Here is a 19001-nt window from a genome sequence, read left to right on the forward strand (position 1 = left end):
AAAAAGACAAACAGATGAACAGTATAGAATGGATCCAGAAACAACTGATTTTTTACACAAGTGCAAAGAATTAATTGGACACCAGTAACACTGAAACTATTGGGCACAACTGGCACAAAACTGAACTTCAATACCTACATCATAAAAAATGAATGAATTTTGAGCCATACTGTGCACCCCATGCAAAAATTTTAACTAAAGGTAGATCACAGACTTAAATGTAAAACCTAGAGGTGCCTGGGTAGCTCAGTCAGTTAAGTGTCTGACTTCAGCTCAGGTCATGATCTCGCGTTTTGGGAGTTCAGGCCCTGCATCAGGCTCTGTACTGACAGATCAGAGCCTGGAGACTGCTTCAGATCCTGTGTCTCCCTCTCTCTCTCTGCCCCGCCCCCATTCGTCGTGCTCTCTCTCAAAAATAATTTTAAAAAATAAAGTAATAATAATAATAAATACATAAATGTAAACCCTAAAATTAAAAAAATTTCTACAAGAAAATACAAGACAGTCTTAGGTGACTTTGTTCAAGCAAAGATTCCTTAATTACAACACCAAAAGATAATTTACAAAAGAATGCACTGATAAATGAGACATCACAAAAATTAAAACAAGCCGCTTTTCAAAAGGCAGCTAGAGAATGTAAAGATAAGTCATAGACTGGGAAAAATACCTGCAAAGCCAATGTCTGAAAAAGGACTTCTATCCAGAACATACAACAAACTTACAAAACCCAATAATAAGAAAACAATCCAATCCAATAAAAAAAAAAAAATGGACAAAAATTTGAACCTTCACTAAACATGATATAAGATGGCAAATTAAGCACACAAAAAGATGCTCGTAATTTCATTAACCATGAGGTAAGTACAAGACAAAATCATAATGAGATATCATCTCATACCTTTTAGCATGGCTAAAATTAAAAAGCCTGATCACACCAAGTGTTGGCAAGGCTGTGAAGAAAGTAGGACTCATATATTCATGGTAGAAATGTGAAATGGTATAATCACTTTGAAAAGTCTGGTGATGTCTTAAAAAGGTAAATCTAAAACAAAACACCACATGATTCAATCATTCCTCCTCTAGGTATTTACTCAGTAAAAATGAAAACTTATGTCCATAAAAAACTTGTATACAAATGATCACAGCTTTAGCTGTAATAACCAAAAAACAGCAACAAGTAAAATGTCCATGAACAGTTGCCTAGGAAAACATTGTTACACCTATACAATGGAAAAGAATAAACTACTCACCAATAATAAAGAATGAACTATTGACACATTCAGCAACATGGATGAATCTCAAAATAATTATACTAAATAAGAGGCCAGACCACCAAAGAAGTATATACTACATAACTCCATTTATACTTAACTCCAGAAAAAAATTAATCAACAGATCATTGGTTTCCTGGAGAGGGAAGGATGTAGGGACAGGTAGAAGTGTGGAATCATAAAGGTACAGAAAAAATTTATAGCAGTGATGTTACATTCATGTTCTGGATTATGATGATGGTTTCACAGATGTATACATATGTGAAAGCTTATCAACAAATATGCTTTAAATATGTGCAGCTTCCTGCTATATTAATCATCTTTAATAAAGCTTTTAAAGATCCGCATTGAATTTTTTAGTTTGGATAGAATTTCCCAAAGCACTATATTGTGCCAAGGAAAAATTATGAAGGGATTCTAATTATAGTAAAATTCAGAGATAAACAAAATAATACCACAAGCCAAATCTAGCCATGCTAATTCTCTTATGAATTAGAGCAATCACAGACTGCTTTCCCTACCACAAGCATTAAATAGCTGCAAAAAAAAAACCCCACACGACCTTCAAAGCCGAAAGTATTTAATACGTGTCACTGTACAAAAAAGTTTGTTGACCTCTGCTATAAATCAACAAGAGATCACAAAATAAATGAGTGGCTTGGTTATGGAGTAATTTTAAACAGGAAAGATCAATGTGGTAATAGTACCAAGAACAAGGCTTTCCAGAAAGCATCATTAGCTTTCAATCTCCCCTACCATAAAATAGGCTCACACATCATCTTTTAAACTTAGGGCACAGAAGCACGTAATAAATGCAAAAGGTAAAATTAACGTAGATGGCATATTAATATCTCTTTTTCCATATACACTTATACAACACTTTCTACTAAAGAAAATCTTACCTGATCTGCTCAGTCTGTACAATCCCTTCTTTGTGACCCTCCAAACGAGCAGCCAATCTTTCTTTATCAAGACGCACACACTCTTCATCCTGAAAATAACCACTGGTTAGTGAATATTCTAAATTTTTATTTAACTTTTATTTATTTTGAGAGAGAGTGCGTGCAAGTGGGGGAGGGGCAGAGAGCGAGGGGGACAGAGGATATGAAGCAGGCTCTGTGTTGACAGGCTGACAGCAGTGAACCCGATGTGGGGCTCGAACTCTCTGTGAGATCATGACCTGAGCCGAAGTTGGATGTTCAACTGACTGAGGAACCCAGGTGGCCCTTTATTTAACTTTTAGAACAACAACAAAAAAAAACTACATGTAACTTTTCTTTACATAAGTTCCTGCCTATAACTTTCTAGGCATCACTGGCCTTAAATCAACTCAACTTTAAGATTACTTTTAGTTACATAAATACAAGTTGGGGGGGCGCCTGGGTGGCTCAGTTGGTCAAGCGACCTACTGATTTTGGTTCAACAGGTCATGATCCCAAGGTGGTGGGATCAAGCCCTGCACCAGACTCTGTGCTGAGTGTGAAGGCCTACTTAAGATTCCCAGTCTCTCTCCCACTGCCCCTCTTCCCTGTTTGCAAGTTCTCTCTCTCCCTCTCTCAACTAAAATTAATGAAAAAATAATGATAAATAAGTAAATGTTAGATGACTGATTAAACTGATCACTGATTAAACTGTAGAACTGATTAAAAGCTTACCAAAGAACTTCAGCAACTTTTTTTAATGTTTATTTACTTATTTTGAAGGAAAGAGACACACAGAGAGGGCAAGTGGGGAGAGGGGCGGAGAGAGAGATGAGAGAGAATCCCAAACAGGCTCCACACTGTCAGCCTGTCAGATGGAGCCCAACACAGGATAGGGCTCAATCTCACCAAGACTGAGATCACGACCTGAGTCAAAATCAAGAGTCAAACGCTTAAAGGGCGCCTGGGTGCCCCAGTCACTTAAGCAGCAGACTCTTGATTTTGGCTCAGGAGTTTGAGCCCCGAGTCAGGCTCCTTCGTGTGCTGCTGATGTGGGGCCTGCTGGGGATTCTGCCTTGCCCCCTCTATCTATCCCTTCCCCGGTTGTGTTCTCTCTCAAAAATAAATTTTAAATTTAAAGAGTCAGATGCTTAACCAACTGAGACACCCAGGTGTTCCACAGCAGCTTTTTTCTTCCCATAATGTAACACAGCTACTTTTATTCATAAAAATATACCACAAATAAATTCCTTCTCTTCAGAAAAGTTGATTAGTAAATTTTATGAAAAGCCCTCACCACAGTCAAAAATTTCATTTTGGAGCTAGTTTTTTGCATCTGTTGCCCCAGGTCGTAAATCCATCAGCATTTCTGATGACAGGAAGTGTAACTTTAATGGTTTTCAAAGCATGTTCCTCGGAACATTAGGCTTTTCCTACAAAGTGACCCATGGGACACTGCTCTGAATTCAATCTTGGTAGCTCAGCTTTTTTCTAACCTGCATGTTAGAATTTCAGGTAAAATTTACTCTGAAATATGTTCATTTAAAACCAAAACTTGATTGGGGCACTTGCACGGCTCAGTCGGTTAAGTGTCCAACTTTGGCTCAGGTCATGATCTCACGGTTCATGAGTTTGAGCCCTGCATCTGGCTCTGTGCTGACAGCTCAGAGTCTGGAGCCTGCTTCAGATTCTGTGTCTCCCCCTCTCGCTGCCCCTCCCCCACTCAAGCTCGCTTGCTCTCAAAAATAAAAACATTAAAAAAAAACAAAACAAAACTTGATCTAGTTCAATGCCCACATTCAACAAATGAGACAACTGAGGAAATGAGTCAATGTTTATGGCTAACAAAATATGACATTGTATAAAACGCCATCAGTATACTCAAGAGATCTAAAAAGATGCTCTGCTCCAATTCATGCTCTATTATTAACCTATCATTTAAAACAGACATATTGCTGACATGAACACAAAGTATTTTAGCAAACTGCATTAAATTTTAGACATCTGTAATGAAGGTACAGCACAAGGAACTCAAGTTCCTTAGGAAACTACTGATTTTAAAGACAACTGCAGCCTAGACTTTAATAAGTTCAGAATCTTTGCCCTCAAGGTTTCTCTCTCTGAGCCTAGTGCCTTGCAGGTTCCCAACATACACATGGTGAACTAAAAACTGTTAATGTAACATAACTGTTTATGTAACTCTTTTAACTCTATAAATACTCTGGAAAGAATTTTATTATGCTATTTCTTGTTGATTTTCAAGTTAATGATATCCAGGCAAATCAGCATTTCTGACATGTTCAATTGTTTTCCAAATAATTAAAACTGTAAATTTCAGGTTTTCCAAGTAATTAGTATCTTTAAATTCACTCATTTTGTTCACAGTGGGTCCCAATCTTCCTTCATACAGAGAGAACAGGTGGAAACTCATTTTATTGCTGAAAAATTTGTAATCAGTATATACAGTGGAATGGATAGGAGCCAGACCATCTAGGCTCCATTCCTGGTTCTGTGAACCTCAGCAAGTAACTTGTTCCGTCTGAGGTGTTTGCTCATTGATGGCATGCACAAGACTGCCAACTTCAGAAGGCTGTGGCTTAGCATTACACAAGCTAATATAAAGTGTATAAAACGTCACCCAGAACAGAGTAGCAACAATGAGCTAACTATCATTACTATCCTTAACTAAAATACCATGTCCATGTCTCAGAGTTTGCTTAATGAAAATTACGTTGTTTTAAAATTAATTAAAATTACACTGTTTCAGCATCAAATTTTGTCAATGAATATATAAAGATTACATGTCAACAACTCTGTCCCTTTAACAGTTACCTTTTTATCCTTAATTGTGGATGCTCTGCTGTTTATGTAGTAGGCCAAAGGTACAACTGTTTGATTTTTATACAAGTGTAAAAAGAAGAGTTATGGTTTCTAGTAATGTTAAATTAATGATGACTACAAGTGTTATTTCCTATACTGTTAATTGGTACTTATTTCTCAGATTTTAAGTGTATCTCTAGTACCTAATCTTCCATTTGCACTGGGTTTTATATGTAACTGATCTGAGACTTGTTAAAAATTTTAAATAAAGAGTGTTATACTCATATAATTAAAATTTCCAAGGCTTAACTGTCTTATGCTTCTTTCTAAAGTTAACTGCATTTCTCATACAGCTTCTATTTCATGTGAACTATCCTTATTTACCAATATTAGTATTCCACTGCTGGCTAAGCATCTGACTTTAAAATTTTTTTTTTTTCAACGTTTATTTATTTTTGGGACAGAGAGAGACAGAGCATGAACGGGGGAGGGGCAGAGAAAGAGGGAGACACAGAATCGGAACAGGCTCCAGGCTCTGAGCCATCAGCCCAGAGCCTGACGCGGGGCTCAAACTCACGGACCGCGAGATCGTGACCTGGCTGAAGTCAGACGCTTAACCGACTGCGCCACCCAGGCGCCCCAGCATCTGACTTTAACTCAGGTCATGATCTCATGGTTCATGAGCTCGAGCCCTGTATCCGGCTCTCTGATGACAGCTCAGAGCCTGGAGCCGGCCTCAGATTCCGTGTCTCCCTCTCTCCGCCTTCCCCCGCTCACGCTTGTTCTCTCTCCCTCTCAAAAATAAATAACATTAAAAAAAAAAAAAAAAAAGAGTACAGCAAATTCTCATACCATGTTATTCCAGGGATAGGCAAACTACAACTCAAAGGTAGGTTCACCATCTGTTTTATAAAATTTTACTGAAATACAGTCCTGTCAGTTCATTTACGTATTGCTTATGCCTGCTTTCACACTATGATAGCAGGGTGGAATAGCTGAACAGAAACTAAATGGCCCAAAAAGCCTAAAATATTTACTATCTGGACTTTTACAGAAGAAATTTCCCAACTCCTGATGAAGCCCAACATTTTCATCGAAGAGGCAAAGAAAAATAAAGTGATATGTCCACCACACAGTTTGTACATAAAAGATCTTTTTTTTTTTTTTTAAATGTTTGTTTATTTTTGAGAGAGACAGAATGCGAGTGGGTTGGGGGCAGAGAGAGGGGGAGGCACAGAACCCGAAGCAGGCTCCAGGCTCTGAGCTGTCAGCACAGAGCCTGACACGGGGCTCGAACTCACAAGCTGTAAGATCATGACCTGAGCTGAAGCTGGACGTTCAACTGACTGAGCCACCCAGGCGCCCCTGTAAAAGATCTTAAATTATACCTCAACTGCTATTAATCAAACACTCATAATACTACGACAATTTTTCCAGAAAAAAACTCCTAGGACTACTATGAAAAAGAATTTGTATTCATATACAATCTCAATTTTGTAACACTACGATTCATATTTAAAATAAAATTCTATTACCTCAATTCGTGGTTTCTTTGCTTCTGCTAAAACTTCGTCTGCAGCTCTTTTGACTTTAAGAAAAAAAAAGAAAAGTAAATATATGGTTTTGGAGTAAGTTTTTAAAAGTTCATTATAAATACACACCAAAACATACCTTGGGTAGATCGCTGAAGACCTATTTCTAGAGGGGCACTTCTGTCTATGCTTGCTGATGTTGCTGAAGATTTAAAAAGATTTAGGTGAGAAGCTCAATATTTGAACACATATACTAGACATTATTACAAGTAAAATGCTCAATATTTGTAATTTCTTACTTTATATGTATAATTTCCTGAGGGGGGAAAAAGTTTTAAAGCAGCTTTGTAAAACAGTTTATTATAAAAGACTAATTTATATTTAAAAGTCTTTAAAGGACAAATTATTTTTAACAATTTAGCTTACAAACTACTGCGATGACTGAAATTAACTGGTCACTTCAAAGAGCATATACTCCGTTACCACACATGCACATAAAATGTATCTAAACATAAATACATAAATACATATCCATAGGAAAAGGTTTTATTTAAGTTAGCATTCACTTCAAAAATGCAAATTTTAGTTATTCACAATTGGTAGAAAAAACACTGCAATTACTTTTTATTTTTTTTTATTAAAATTTTTTATTAACGTTTATTTATTTTTGAGAGAAGAGAGACGAAGTGTGAGCAGAGAAGTGGCAGAGAGAGAGGGAGACACAAAATCCAAAGCAGGCTCCAGGCTTTAAGCTGTCAACACAGAACCCGACATGGGGCTTAAACTCACGAACTGTGAGATCATGACCTGAACCAAAGTCAGACACTTAACCAACTAAGCCACCCAGGCGCCCCGCAATTACTTTTTAAATTAAGTCATTTAAATTGTGAAAGGTTGAAAATAATGAAACTAGTCCCATCCACCTAGTTCCCACCACCCTACATGACTATTTAAGTCTTGAGTGTATCTTTCTAGAGGTTCTTTCTGTAGATACAAGAAATACAAACTTATACCTTTATTCCCCCCCCTTTAAACTTTTTTAATGTTTATGGGGGGTGGGGAGGAGCGCAAGAGAGAAAGGAGAGACAAAATCCCCAAAACTGTGAGATCATGATCTTAGCCAAAACCATGAGTTAGATGCTTAACTGACTGAGCCACCTACATGTCCCTTTCCCCTTTTTCACATAAAAGATAGCATACTATGTACACTGTCCTGAACCTTTTTTTTTTTTATCCTAACAAAAGAGCTCTAGCATACTGATATGTGGAGCATTCTTTCTTTTTAAAGCTACATAGCATTATCGATATAATGAGGAACTGGTTCTTTCAAAGAATTAATAAAATTGAAAACTCCTAGCCAAACTTAACAAAAAAGGAGAGGCCTCAAATAAATGAAATCAAGAAACAAAGGAAAGATCATAACCACAACTGCAGAAATACAATTATAAGAGAATATTATGAACAATTACATGCCAACAAATAGGGCAATCTGGAAGAAATGGATAAATTCTTAGAAACATATAAACTACCAAAACTGAAAAAGAAATAGAAAATTTGAACAAACAAGGTGCCTGGGTGGCTCATTTGGTTGCGTGTCCGACTTCAGCTCAGGTCATGATCTCACAGGTCGTGAGTTCAAGCCCTAGTTTGGGGCTCTCTGCTCTAAGCACAGAGTCCACTTCAGATTTTCTGCCCCCCCCCCCTTTGCCCCTCCCCCTGCTGGCACTCTCTCAATAATAAATACAAATTTTTTTTAATTAAAAAAAAAAAAAAATTTTTTGAACAGACCCATAACCAGCAAAGAAACTGAATCAGTAAAAAAAATCTCTCAACAAACAGTCTAAGACAGGATGGCTTCCCAGGGGAATTCTACCAAACATTTAAAGAAGAGTTAATACCTATTCTTTCAAAAAATTGAAATGGAAGGAAAATCTCCAAACTCATTCTATGAGACCACCATCATCTTGATTTCAAAACCAAAGACCTCACTAAAAGAATGACAGACAATATTCCTGATGAACATGGATGCAAACATTCTCAACAAGATACCACCAAATCAAATCCAACAGTACATTAAAACAATTATTCACCGTAATCAAGTGGGATTTATTACTGGGCTGCAGGGCTGGTTCAATATCCACCAATAACTCAACATGATACACCACATTAATAAAAGAAACGATAAGAACAACATGATCCTCTCAACAGATGTAGAAAAAGCATTTGACAAAATACAGCATCCTTTCTTGATAAAAACCCTCAAGAAAGTAGGGATAGAAGGAACACACCTCAATATCATAAAGGCCATATACAAAAAAGAACCACAGTTAGTATCATTCTCAATGGGGAAAAACTGAGAGCTTTTCCCCTAAGGTCAGAAACATGACAGGGATGTCCACTCCTACAACTGTTGTTCAGTACAGTACTAGAAGTCCTAGCCTCAGCAATCAGACAACAAAAAGAAATAAAGGCACCCAAACCAGCAAGGAAAAAGTCAAACTTTCACAGTTCACAGAAGACAGGATACTCTATATGGAAAACCCGAAAGACTCAGACTCCATCAAAAATTTGCTAGAACTGATAGATGAATTCAGCAAAGTCACAGGATATAAAATCAATGTACAGCTATCTGTTGCATTTCTATATATCAATAATGAATCATCAGAAAGAGAAATCAAAGAATCGATCCCATTTACAATTGCACCAAAACCCGTAAAATATCTAGGAATAAACCTAACCAAAGAAGGAAAAGATTGGTACTCTGAAAAATATAGAACACTTATTATGAAAGAAACTGAAGAAAACACAAAGAAAGGAAAAATATCGCATGCTCATGGATTGAAAAACAGACACTGTTATAATGTCTACACCACCCAAAGCAATCTACAAATTCAATACAATCCCTATCAAAATACCACCAGAATTTTTCACTGAGCTAGAACAAACAATCCTAAAATTTATATGGAACCAGAAAATATCCCAAATAGCCAAACTAATGTTGAAGAAAAAAAAAAAAAAAAGCAAAGTGGGAGGCATCACAATTCCAGACTTCAGCTGTGTTACAAAGCTGTATTCATCAAGACAGTACGGTACCAGCACAAAAACACACACATAGATCAATGAACAGAATAGAGACCCCAGAAATGGACCCACAACTCTATGGTCAACTAATCTTCAACAAAGCAGGAAAGAATATTCAATGGAAAAAAGTCTCTTCAACAAATGGTGTTGGGAAAACTGGACCATGATGAAACTGGACCACTTTCTTACACCATACAGAAAAATAAACTCAAAATGGATGAAAGACCTGAACATGAGACAGGAAACCACCAAAATGCTAGAGAACACAGGCAGCAATTTCTTTGACCTTGGCCATAGCAACTTCTTACTAGACATGTCTCTGGAGGCTAGGGCAACAAAACCAAACGTGAACTATTGGGATTTCATCAAGATAAAAAAACTTCTGCACAGCGAAGGAAACAATCAACAAAAGGCAGCCTACAGAATGGGAGAAGACATTTGCAAATGAAATATTGGATAAAGTGCTAGTATCCAAAATCTATAAAGAACTTATAAAACTCAACACCCAAAAAATAAATAATCCAGTTAAGAAATGGGCAGAAGACATGAACAGACTTTTCTCCAAAGAAGACATACAAATGGGAAACAGACACATGAAAAAATGCTCAACATCACTTATCATCAGGGAAATACAAATGAAAACCACAGTGAGATACCACTTCACACCTGTCAGAATGGCAAAAATTAACAACTCAGGAAACAGCAGGTATTGGAGAAGACACAGAGAAAGGGGAACCCTCTTGCACTATCGGTGGGAATGCAAACTGGTGCAACCACTCTGGAAAAGTGTGGAAGTTCCTCAAAAAGTTAAAAATAGAACCACTCTATGACCCAGCAATTGCACTACTTTAAGAATAACCACTCAATAAGTACTTGCTGAATGTTCAGAGGACAGTACAGAAAGATAATACTCTTGAGCATGGTCTTTCCATTATGCAAAAGACTCCATGCAAATCAGTATTACTGTTAAAGTCATGGAACTCAATATGTAACAAGACAGCTATTAACGACTTAAAGGTAGTAAACACTCCAAGAAAGGTTACGACCAGTCTCATATTGATTTATTCATACTATCATATGATTATATCAATTTATTCATACTCACCAATTTATATTCTATTAATTGTACCAACTTATAATTTTATTCATATTCTTTAAGACAGCAAATTAATGATTACTCACTTATACAGGTAAGCACCTACTATTAACCACTGTTCTAAATACTGGGTATTTAACTACCTGCCCCCTTAGAGTTTACCCTCTAGTGGGGCAGACAAATAATATATAAGTAAACCAATATATAATTTCAAGTCAATGTAAGGGATTTGACAAAATATAAATTAGGAAGATACTATACACAGATGGATGTATGTGGAAAAACAACACTATTTTCTCTTTTAGAGTGATAAACTCTTTCTGACAGATTATTAAAGCACAGATTGAGGTGGTAAAAAGTAAGACATGTGACAATGTAGAGAAACAGAACTGAACACAAAAAATAGAAAGTACAAAGGCTTGAAAAGTCAGGATAGTTAAAAGAATCAATAAGACTGGACCGCTGTGAGCAAATGAAAGTTGGAAGAAGATGAGGCCACAGATATTTAGGCAGAAGCAAAATCACATAGGTCAGGATAAGGAGTATGAGCTTTATCCTACATGTGACGGGAAGCCACAGGATGGACTTGAGCAGGTAAGTGAATCAAGCTTATATGTGTTTTTCAAAACAGGTCACTCTAGTGGGTAGGCAAAGACTATAGTAGAAAATACAGAGTAGGGTACTGTGAAAAGACTATACAACTCTAAAGGGGAAGGATGAAACATAGTGGGAGTAGAATGGTTAAGAAACTCATCCTTTTAAAGAAAAGGACCTGCTCACAAAATGAGATGTGAGAAAAAAGTAATCAAAGATTTCCCCAGGGTTTCTGGCCTCAGCAACTACATGAATGGTATGCCATTTACTGAGATGGGAACAGTGGGAGACCAGACCTATTTTGTTTGAGGGGAGAAGGGAAAGAGGAAATTGGCATTCTATTTCAGATACATTGAATTTCAGATACCTATTAAATATCCAAGGAAAGATGTGAAGTGGATTTATAATTTAAAGCTTAGAAATAAGATGAATATAAGGAAGTAAGCAAAAGAAAATGAGAGATGGACAATGAATAGAAAGAGAACCAAAAGAATCAGGTGCCCCAAATGCCAAGCTAAGAAAGGGTTTCCAAAAGGAAGCAGTCAACAGCATCTAATGCTGTTGAGAGATCAAGCAAGATACAGATAAGAGAGACCAAAGGAATGAGTAACTCTGAAGTCAGTGTTAACCACACAACAGTGATATAAGTGGGACATGAACAGGAAAGCCAAACCGGAATGGATTCAAGAGGGAAGCAGTGATATCACACAACTGTTACAAAGAATTTTGCAATAAAAAGGAAAAGACAAACAGTACAGTAGATAGCAGGAATGGGGGGGGTCAAAAAACCATTTTTAAATGAGATCTTGCTGTATGCACTTTAAAGGGAATGATGCAGAGGAAAAGAGGAAGATGATGACGCAAGGCAGAAGCAATAATTTACAAAAGCAGAGTCTTTGAGAGTGTGAAAGGAAATGGAATCTACAGACAGAGAAGCGGTGACCGGTCTTAGGAATGAAGGTAGTGTATTCACCATAAAAGAAAAAAAAAAGGAGAGCATATGCACATAGCCGCTGGAAGGTTAATTTTTTAGTGGAAATACAAATTCTCTTCCCATTGCTTCTTATTTCACAGGAGAAAGAAAGAAACAATGGCTATTTAAGAGTGAGAGCAATTTAAAAATTACTCACATGCTTCACCATTGAGATATCCAAGCAGATCTTTTCGGTCAGGTCTTCTAACCACAGGAATATTTTCAGTCTGAAATCAAAATTTTTAATTAGTTATCAAATCAACAACAATTACAAGAAATATAATAAAAACAAACATTGTATAATATCTGAATTTTATTCCAACAGATCTTGGTAATATTTATTCAGAATCTTACCTTTAAAGAACTACTAGGCTAAAAAAATCTAACCCAAGTCTTCAAAAATTTTAAGGATATTAATTTTTAATAACTTCATTCTTGAAATTCAATTAAGATACCTAAAAGATAATCATTAGAAACAATGACCAATCCCTCTTCAAAATATCAATTCCAGTCTTTTTTGTTCCCTTGGCTCACTTTAAGTATTTTTTTATTTTATTCATGATACTTTGCATGCATATTTGAGGTAATTATCTTTTTAGTCCCATTGCTTGATCATTACATGCAATGTTTCCAAAGTGCTTTCTTTTCTCAAACACAAAACAGACTTCTCAAAATATTCTACTTGAATTCTGAAATACACTAACTTAGCCATAAAAACTAAATTTTCAAAACAAAAGGTATACTGTTTAAGCATGGGAAAAAATTTAGGACATTATACAGCAAAACATTAATGTCAGTTGCTTACTTTCCATGCTACATATTTCTTTTTTATCTTTGAATGCACACAAATTCTGTAAGGAAGGGGAAAAGACTAAAAAATTAAATCTGGAAAATGTACCTATTTTGGTAAAATGGATAATTTTCCTTAAATCTCCTACATTAGTCATTGTAAAGAGGTGTACTGACAAATAGAGCTGTATACTTTAGTCACCAGGTCATCTTGAGGCCATGAATTCAATGAATCCTGTAATTACAATTTTCAATATCATTTTTATAATGTAAACAAACAACTAAGGGGCACCTGAGTGGCTCAGTCAGTTAAGCGTCTGGCTTCAGCTCAGGTCATGATCTCATGGTTCGTGGGTTCAAGCCCCACGTTGAGCTCTGTGCTGACGGCTCAGAGCCTGGATCCTGCTTCAGATTCTGTAACTCCCTCTCTTTCTGTCCCTCCCGTTCGTGCTCTCTCAACAATAGACATTAAAAAAATAAAAAAAACAAAACAAAAAAAAAAAAAAAACTAAGTATAAGAAAGCCTGGTGGCTGCAAGATTATATAATTAAAATCCCTTTGTCACTTTATATACACAATGATAAATAACCAGAATCCTTAGTAACTTCGGCTATTTATCTTATATTGTATACTAATTACATTTCACTTCAAACATTCTGCACACACTCCCTGATGATAGAGTTTAACTATATTTAATCATTTAAAATTAACCTTTTTTTTAAAGGGTAGGCTAAATTTTAATTTCTGCTAGGAGTATAAACATTTAAGAGCCCACAGGTTTTTGTGTGCTTGTTTTTAAAAACTAGTCTACATGAAGTATCATAAATAGCTAAAAGATTTGCATTAATTTTGTTAAGTTACTGTTTCTAAGCCTGATAACATACTTCATTATTTGGTTAATAATGAATTATGGACATAATACAGCCAACTGAAAAAGATATGTCTACTCACACTAAAATAAGAGCTATGGGTCCAGAAAACTTGCATCAGACATGGTCTGCTCACAAGAAAGAGCAAGTAGCACAGTGGAGGAAAAAAAATTTGTAGAACCCTAGAACTGTAGAATTCTGCCCTTTCAATCTGCCAAGTATTTAAGAAAAACAAAAGACTTAAATCTTATGTGAGCAAGGGTCCCAAGGTCCACAGTAACAATTACAGCCATCAGTTACAGTTATAACTATTTGCCAAGAACATAATCTCTATATATAAACCAAGCATCTGGATCATCTTTATTACCACAAAATGAATGGATATAGCCAACAATACATTCTAATTACTGCCTAATTCAGATTTTAAAGATTTAAGATGAAGTAACCTAACTTCATAAAGATGCTGTTATTTTTATCCCACTATTTCCCAAATCTCAATACGTAGTTTCACCCTACGTATTTTTTTCTATATGTATTAAACGCTAAATATTTCCCATTCAGAAAAGCAGAGTTCAAATACTGAGATGCTGAAGGCAAGAAAAACTGGAAACAAATGAATTTATCAATAAAGTTCAAAAGAGGTTTATTAAACAGATTAAAAATTAATTTTAAAGTGGTCTGTTAGGGGCACTTGGGTTTGGTTAGGTCTCTGGCACTTGATTTTGGCTCAGGTCGTGACTCATGGTTGTGAGATTGAGCCCCCCATCAGCGTGAAGCCTACTTGGGATTCTCATTCTCTCGCTCGCTCTCTCTCTCTCTCTCTCTCTCTCTCTGCTCTTCCCCTGCTCATGTGAACACACACACACACACTCTCTCCCTCTAATAATAATAATAAAGTTGTCTGTTAATCTTGATTCTGAAACCCAAAAAAAGTTTTTTTTCAGTTTATTTATTTCGAGAGAGAGAGGGAGAATGAATGGGGGAGGAGCAGAGAAAGAGAGAATCCCAAACAGGCTCTAAGCTGTCAGCACAGCTTACAAACTCAAACTCACAAACTGTGGTATCATGACCTGAGCCAAAATCAAGAGTCAGACGCTTAACCAACTGAGCCACCCAGGCACACCCCAAAAAAGTATTCTTGAGATCAGAGTTCTGAATATCAGGGTCCTTCTACAGGCTTATATATATATTTTTTTATTATTCATATAAATATCTTCAAAACTTCTGTTCTTGTAAACAGCGCCCACATTTTACATGAAAGTCATAGATCTAAAAACATGCAAAGATCTAATTTTGAACTTCTAGTGGGCTTTCATACAGATGAACCTTTTATTTTTTTAATTTGAAACCCATGAGGGAAGTGATCCATGCCAAATAATACCTATTGACCAAAAAAAAAAAAAATTAAGTTTTAAAATGAATTTTACTTACGGCGGCACGTCGGACATAAACAGGATGAGAAAGGTGCACATTATTAAGTAGAAACAAGATAGAATCCAATGTGTAGTACTCTCTGGGCTGGCCTTCCTTTCCAGTCCTGAAATAATTAAGATTTTTACTCAATTTTAATTCAACTCCTTAGACTTGTATGTATGAATTTATCTCTATTCACTTTGCTACTCAAGAATGGATTTAACATGGTTAACAAAAATACACATAAAGTATGAAATCTAGTAAGCGGAACTGTCATTAAAGTAAAAGAACACAAAGGTAGAAAATGAAAAAAAAAAAAGCACACCATATTCATACTCTAAGGTACTACACACTTTTTAGAATTTGGCCCAAACTTCATTCTGGTCTTTGCCAATAAAGAGAGAAACCTAGTCAGTTACAGAGTGGAGAGAATCCACAAGAGAAAAACTGATTAGAAGAAGCACAACTCTAAACTTACTAGAAATTTATTCTTTGTCTCCTAAATAAGATACTGCTAAAGAACATCCTTAACATTCTTACAGCAAACATAATAATAAATTTCAGAGGTATAATTCTTATGACATCCCTTAAATTAAACCAATGATGCAAAAAAAATCATAATCAATTCTACCTGTGGTAAAGCAATGCTGTATAAAGGTTTATTTTTTTTTAATGTTTATTTGAGAGAGAAAGAGGGGGAGGGAGAACACAAGCGGGGGCAGGGAGAGAGGGAGAGAGGGAGAGAGAATCCCAAACAGACTCTGTGCTGTCAGTACATAGCCCAATATGCGGCCCAGACTCACGAACCGTGAAATCATGACCAGAACCAACTCAAGAGCCGGACGGACGCCTTACCGACTGGGCCACCCAAGCGCCCCAATGCAGTCTAGAGGTGCAAGCTCTTTAACGAAACCGCATAATACTATTGCCTCAACAATATTTGTGTCCAACCTCACTCTTCCTACTACATTCCCATCTAAAAAACGTCAGCGTATTATTTGACCTCATCTGAATACAGTGCAATATAGTCGGCCCTCATCTACATTTCTCTAGCCTTCATTTCCACCCTTCCTATGAATTAACATTATTTCAAACCATACATCACTACCAGTTACTGTACAATAACACGTAATATCCAGGTAATCAGGGTTTTTTTTTTTAACAATACAGAAAAGCAAAGTAATAGAACGTACTACATGCAATAAGGATAAGTATTGCTTAAAGTTCCGAAGTTGGACATATGTACATGTGCATAAAGAAATGAATAACAAAACAAAAATATGTTTAGTGGTGTAATTCGCTATTGTTAAAGTTTGAAATTATTCTAAGCACCCCTTTTTCACTACTAGCTTCACTGAAATGCTATCAAAATATTTCCTTTCCAGCTCTCATGGCTTTAAGCATACAGTTCCCTGTCCTTTAAGACCTAACCCATCATGTCACCCTCAAAGTTCCTAACTCACTCTTTAAGGCTTACTCATCTGTTCATTCATTTGTTCAAGAAAATTTGTAGCCTGTCCACACGCCAAACATATTTCTATGAAACCCTTCCTAATACCCCAAGCTAGAAGTGATTACTCTCAAGAGCCAGAATGCAATTCTTACCAAGTTATGTTTTATTTCACCTACTCTGATTAAGTTAACCTCCCCTGAGTCAGGAACCAAGGTGCTAAGAATTTTCTATTTCTCAAATTGAACCACCCTACATCCTGAGTACTTCTAAACCATTTTTTAAAGAAAAAAAATAATAAATCCGTTAAAATTCCAATCAAATGTAATTCTGTCTGTGCCAATTTTTTTTTGACAGGACAAAACGCAAGAAACTCAGAATGATGTCATTGCATCAACATTTCATAAAGCTAATCAAATCATAAGTCCTCAGGGCCAAAAAGCTAGAAACCAACAAACTAAATTTTCCCCAGCTTTTCATCAACTCTTCACAAAGCCCAGTGCTTCCACTCAATCAAGCAAAATGAGTATGGAAGTTCTAGCCCAAGGTTCTAATCATCCAGATGAAATACCAAAGAGAGAGATATCACCTTTAAAAAGGCCCCAAACCATTATCAGACCTATCTCTAGATATTTTCCTTAATGCCTTCAATTCAAAAAGCCCCGCGTAGTTCAACGTTCCCAAATATTTCTTGTTGAAACCCATTTCCTACAAACACACACCATCATCAATAGCTTACTTAGATCTGTAAAGCTCACTCCATTTTACCAATAACTTTCTCCCTGAAGAAATTCCTGCCTTCACCTCTAACACGGGTTTTGAGGACTCTTCCAAAGTGACCAAATCTTTTTCCCGTTCTAATCTCACATAGTTAGTTCCCTTCTCTCTACCTCAGGGAATTACGAAAGGAAAAAGAAACAGACCAGGAGCTGCAAGGGGCAGGTGGGATAGTGACAACACATGGTAGCCTCGAAGAGAAAGAAAAAACTAAACACAAAAAGACGTCTCTAGGACCGGACGGTACGCCCCTTTTTCTGCACCTACACACGTCGGTAAAAATGAACTAGTAAAGTCAGAAACTCCTGTGGTACCTTCCCTTTTGGCGTCCCAAAGACTTAAAGAAATGGAGATGCACCTCCTCCTATTTCCTCCTCACCTAAAAGTGTAACTTCTTTTCTTGAGAAAAACTTTTACCCAGAGACCCGTTTTTTCTCCATCCCCAAAGGGAATCGGGGGGAGGGGTTCGGAAAGAGGTCGCCTGGGGGCGCCCAACTCTGCCCGGCCAACCCCAGGCCACAGCCATGCCAGACTTACCCCCAAACTACATAGTTGGTCTTCACATTCTTGGGCCAGGAGAACTCGCCGAAGATCACCTCGTCTCCCTTCACCACAATCTCCTTCTTCTGGATGTTGTACTGTCGCAGGACGCTGAGCACGTCCGCCATCTTCCCCCCCCTCGCCGCCGCCGCCGCCGCCGCCGGCCCCGGGCGAAGCCGCCGCCGCCGCGCCTGCCTCCTTCTTCCCCTGTCGCCTCGCCCTCTTCCTCCTCCTCCTCCGCTGCCGCCGCCGCCGCCGCGAACCAACAGCAGCCGCACTAGCAGCCGTCCTCGCCTACGACAGCAGCAGGGGCAGTAGACACCCAGGCCGCCGAGGACCCCGCGCTATAAGGCAAGGCCCCGCCGCCGGCTGCCCGCGGAGAACGCCTGACTGCGCGCCTCCAGCCAGGCCGCCGCCAGGGGGAGCCACGACCGACCAGGAACACGCCCCTCCCAGACTCCCACTCGGCACCCGGCCGAATCCCGGCCCGAAACTCGGAGCGCAGGGACACCGCGCCCACGTACGGAGCACGTACGGGGAATACTGCCGGGCGCACGCGCGCGGACACGTACCTCGTCCGTCGTTCCTCGCAGCGCGCACGCGACTAGCGACAGGTGCGCGCGCACCTGCAAGGAAGCCCGGGAATTCTGTCCCCAGACTACGCACTGGGTGACCGCCCACCCACCTTGACTGCGGCCAAGGGCTCTCGGGCCGTTCCTTGGGCGAGAGTGGAGCTTGGCAAAAATTTCCAGAACGCTAAGAGTACCTTCCCAACTAAAGGGGACCCATTAAATGGCCTGTAGGTCTTAGTGATCCGATTAAGCCCCTTTAGAAGGGTGAGGTTTTGGAGGCGGGGTACGGTTTGGGGGTTGTTTT

The 19001-nt window shown here is 38.0% G+C and overlaps 1 protein-coding gene across 1 annotated transcript in view; it reads right to left on the reverse strand.

Moving 5' to 3' along the window:
• The window catches only part of CDC73 (cell division cycle 73), a 135086-nt gene extending 116515 nt beyond the window's left edge, over positions 1–18571 (reverse strand). Inside the window, exons 1-6 of the mRNA XM_003999432.6 lie at positions 18123–18571; positions 15377–15482; positions 12445–12514; positions 6683–6745; positions 6547–6599; positions 2174–2262 (exon numbers count right to left, since the gene is read on the reverse strand). Of these exons, the coding sequence (XP_003999481.1) occupies positions 2174–2262; positions 6547–6599; positions 6683–6745; positions 12445–12514; positions 15377–15482; positions 18123–18253 (512 nt within the window). The 5' untranslated portion in view covers positions 18254–18571. The remainder of the gene's footprint in view (positions 1–2173; positions 2263–6546; positions 6600–6682; positions 6746–12444; positions 12515–15376; positions 15483–18122) is intronic.
• Positions 18572–19001: the final 430 nt, after the last annotated feature.

Source organism: Felis catus, chromosome F1 (genome assembly GCF_018350175.1).
Source record: "Felis catus isolate Fca126 chromosome F1, F.catus_Fca126_mat1.0, whole genome shotgun sequence".
Lineage (NCBI taxonomy): Eukaryota > Metazoa > Chordata > Mammalia > Carnivora > Felidae > Felis > Felis catus.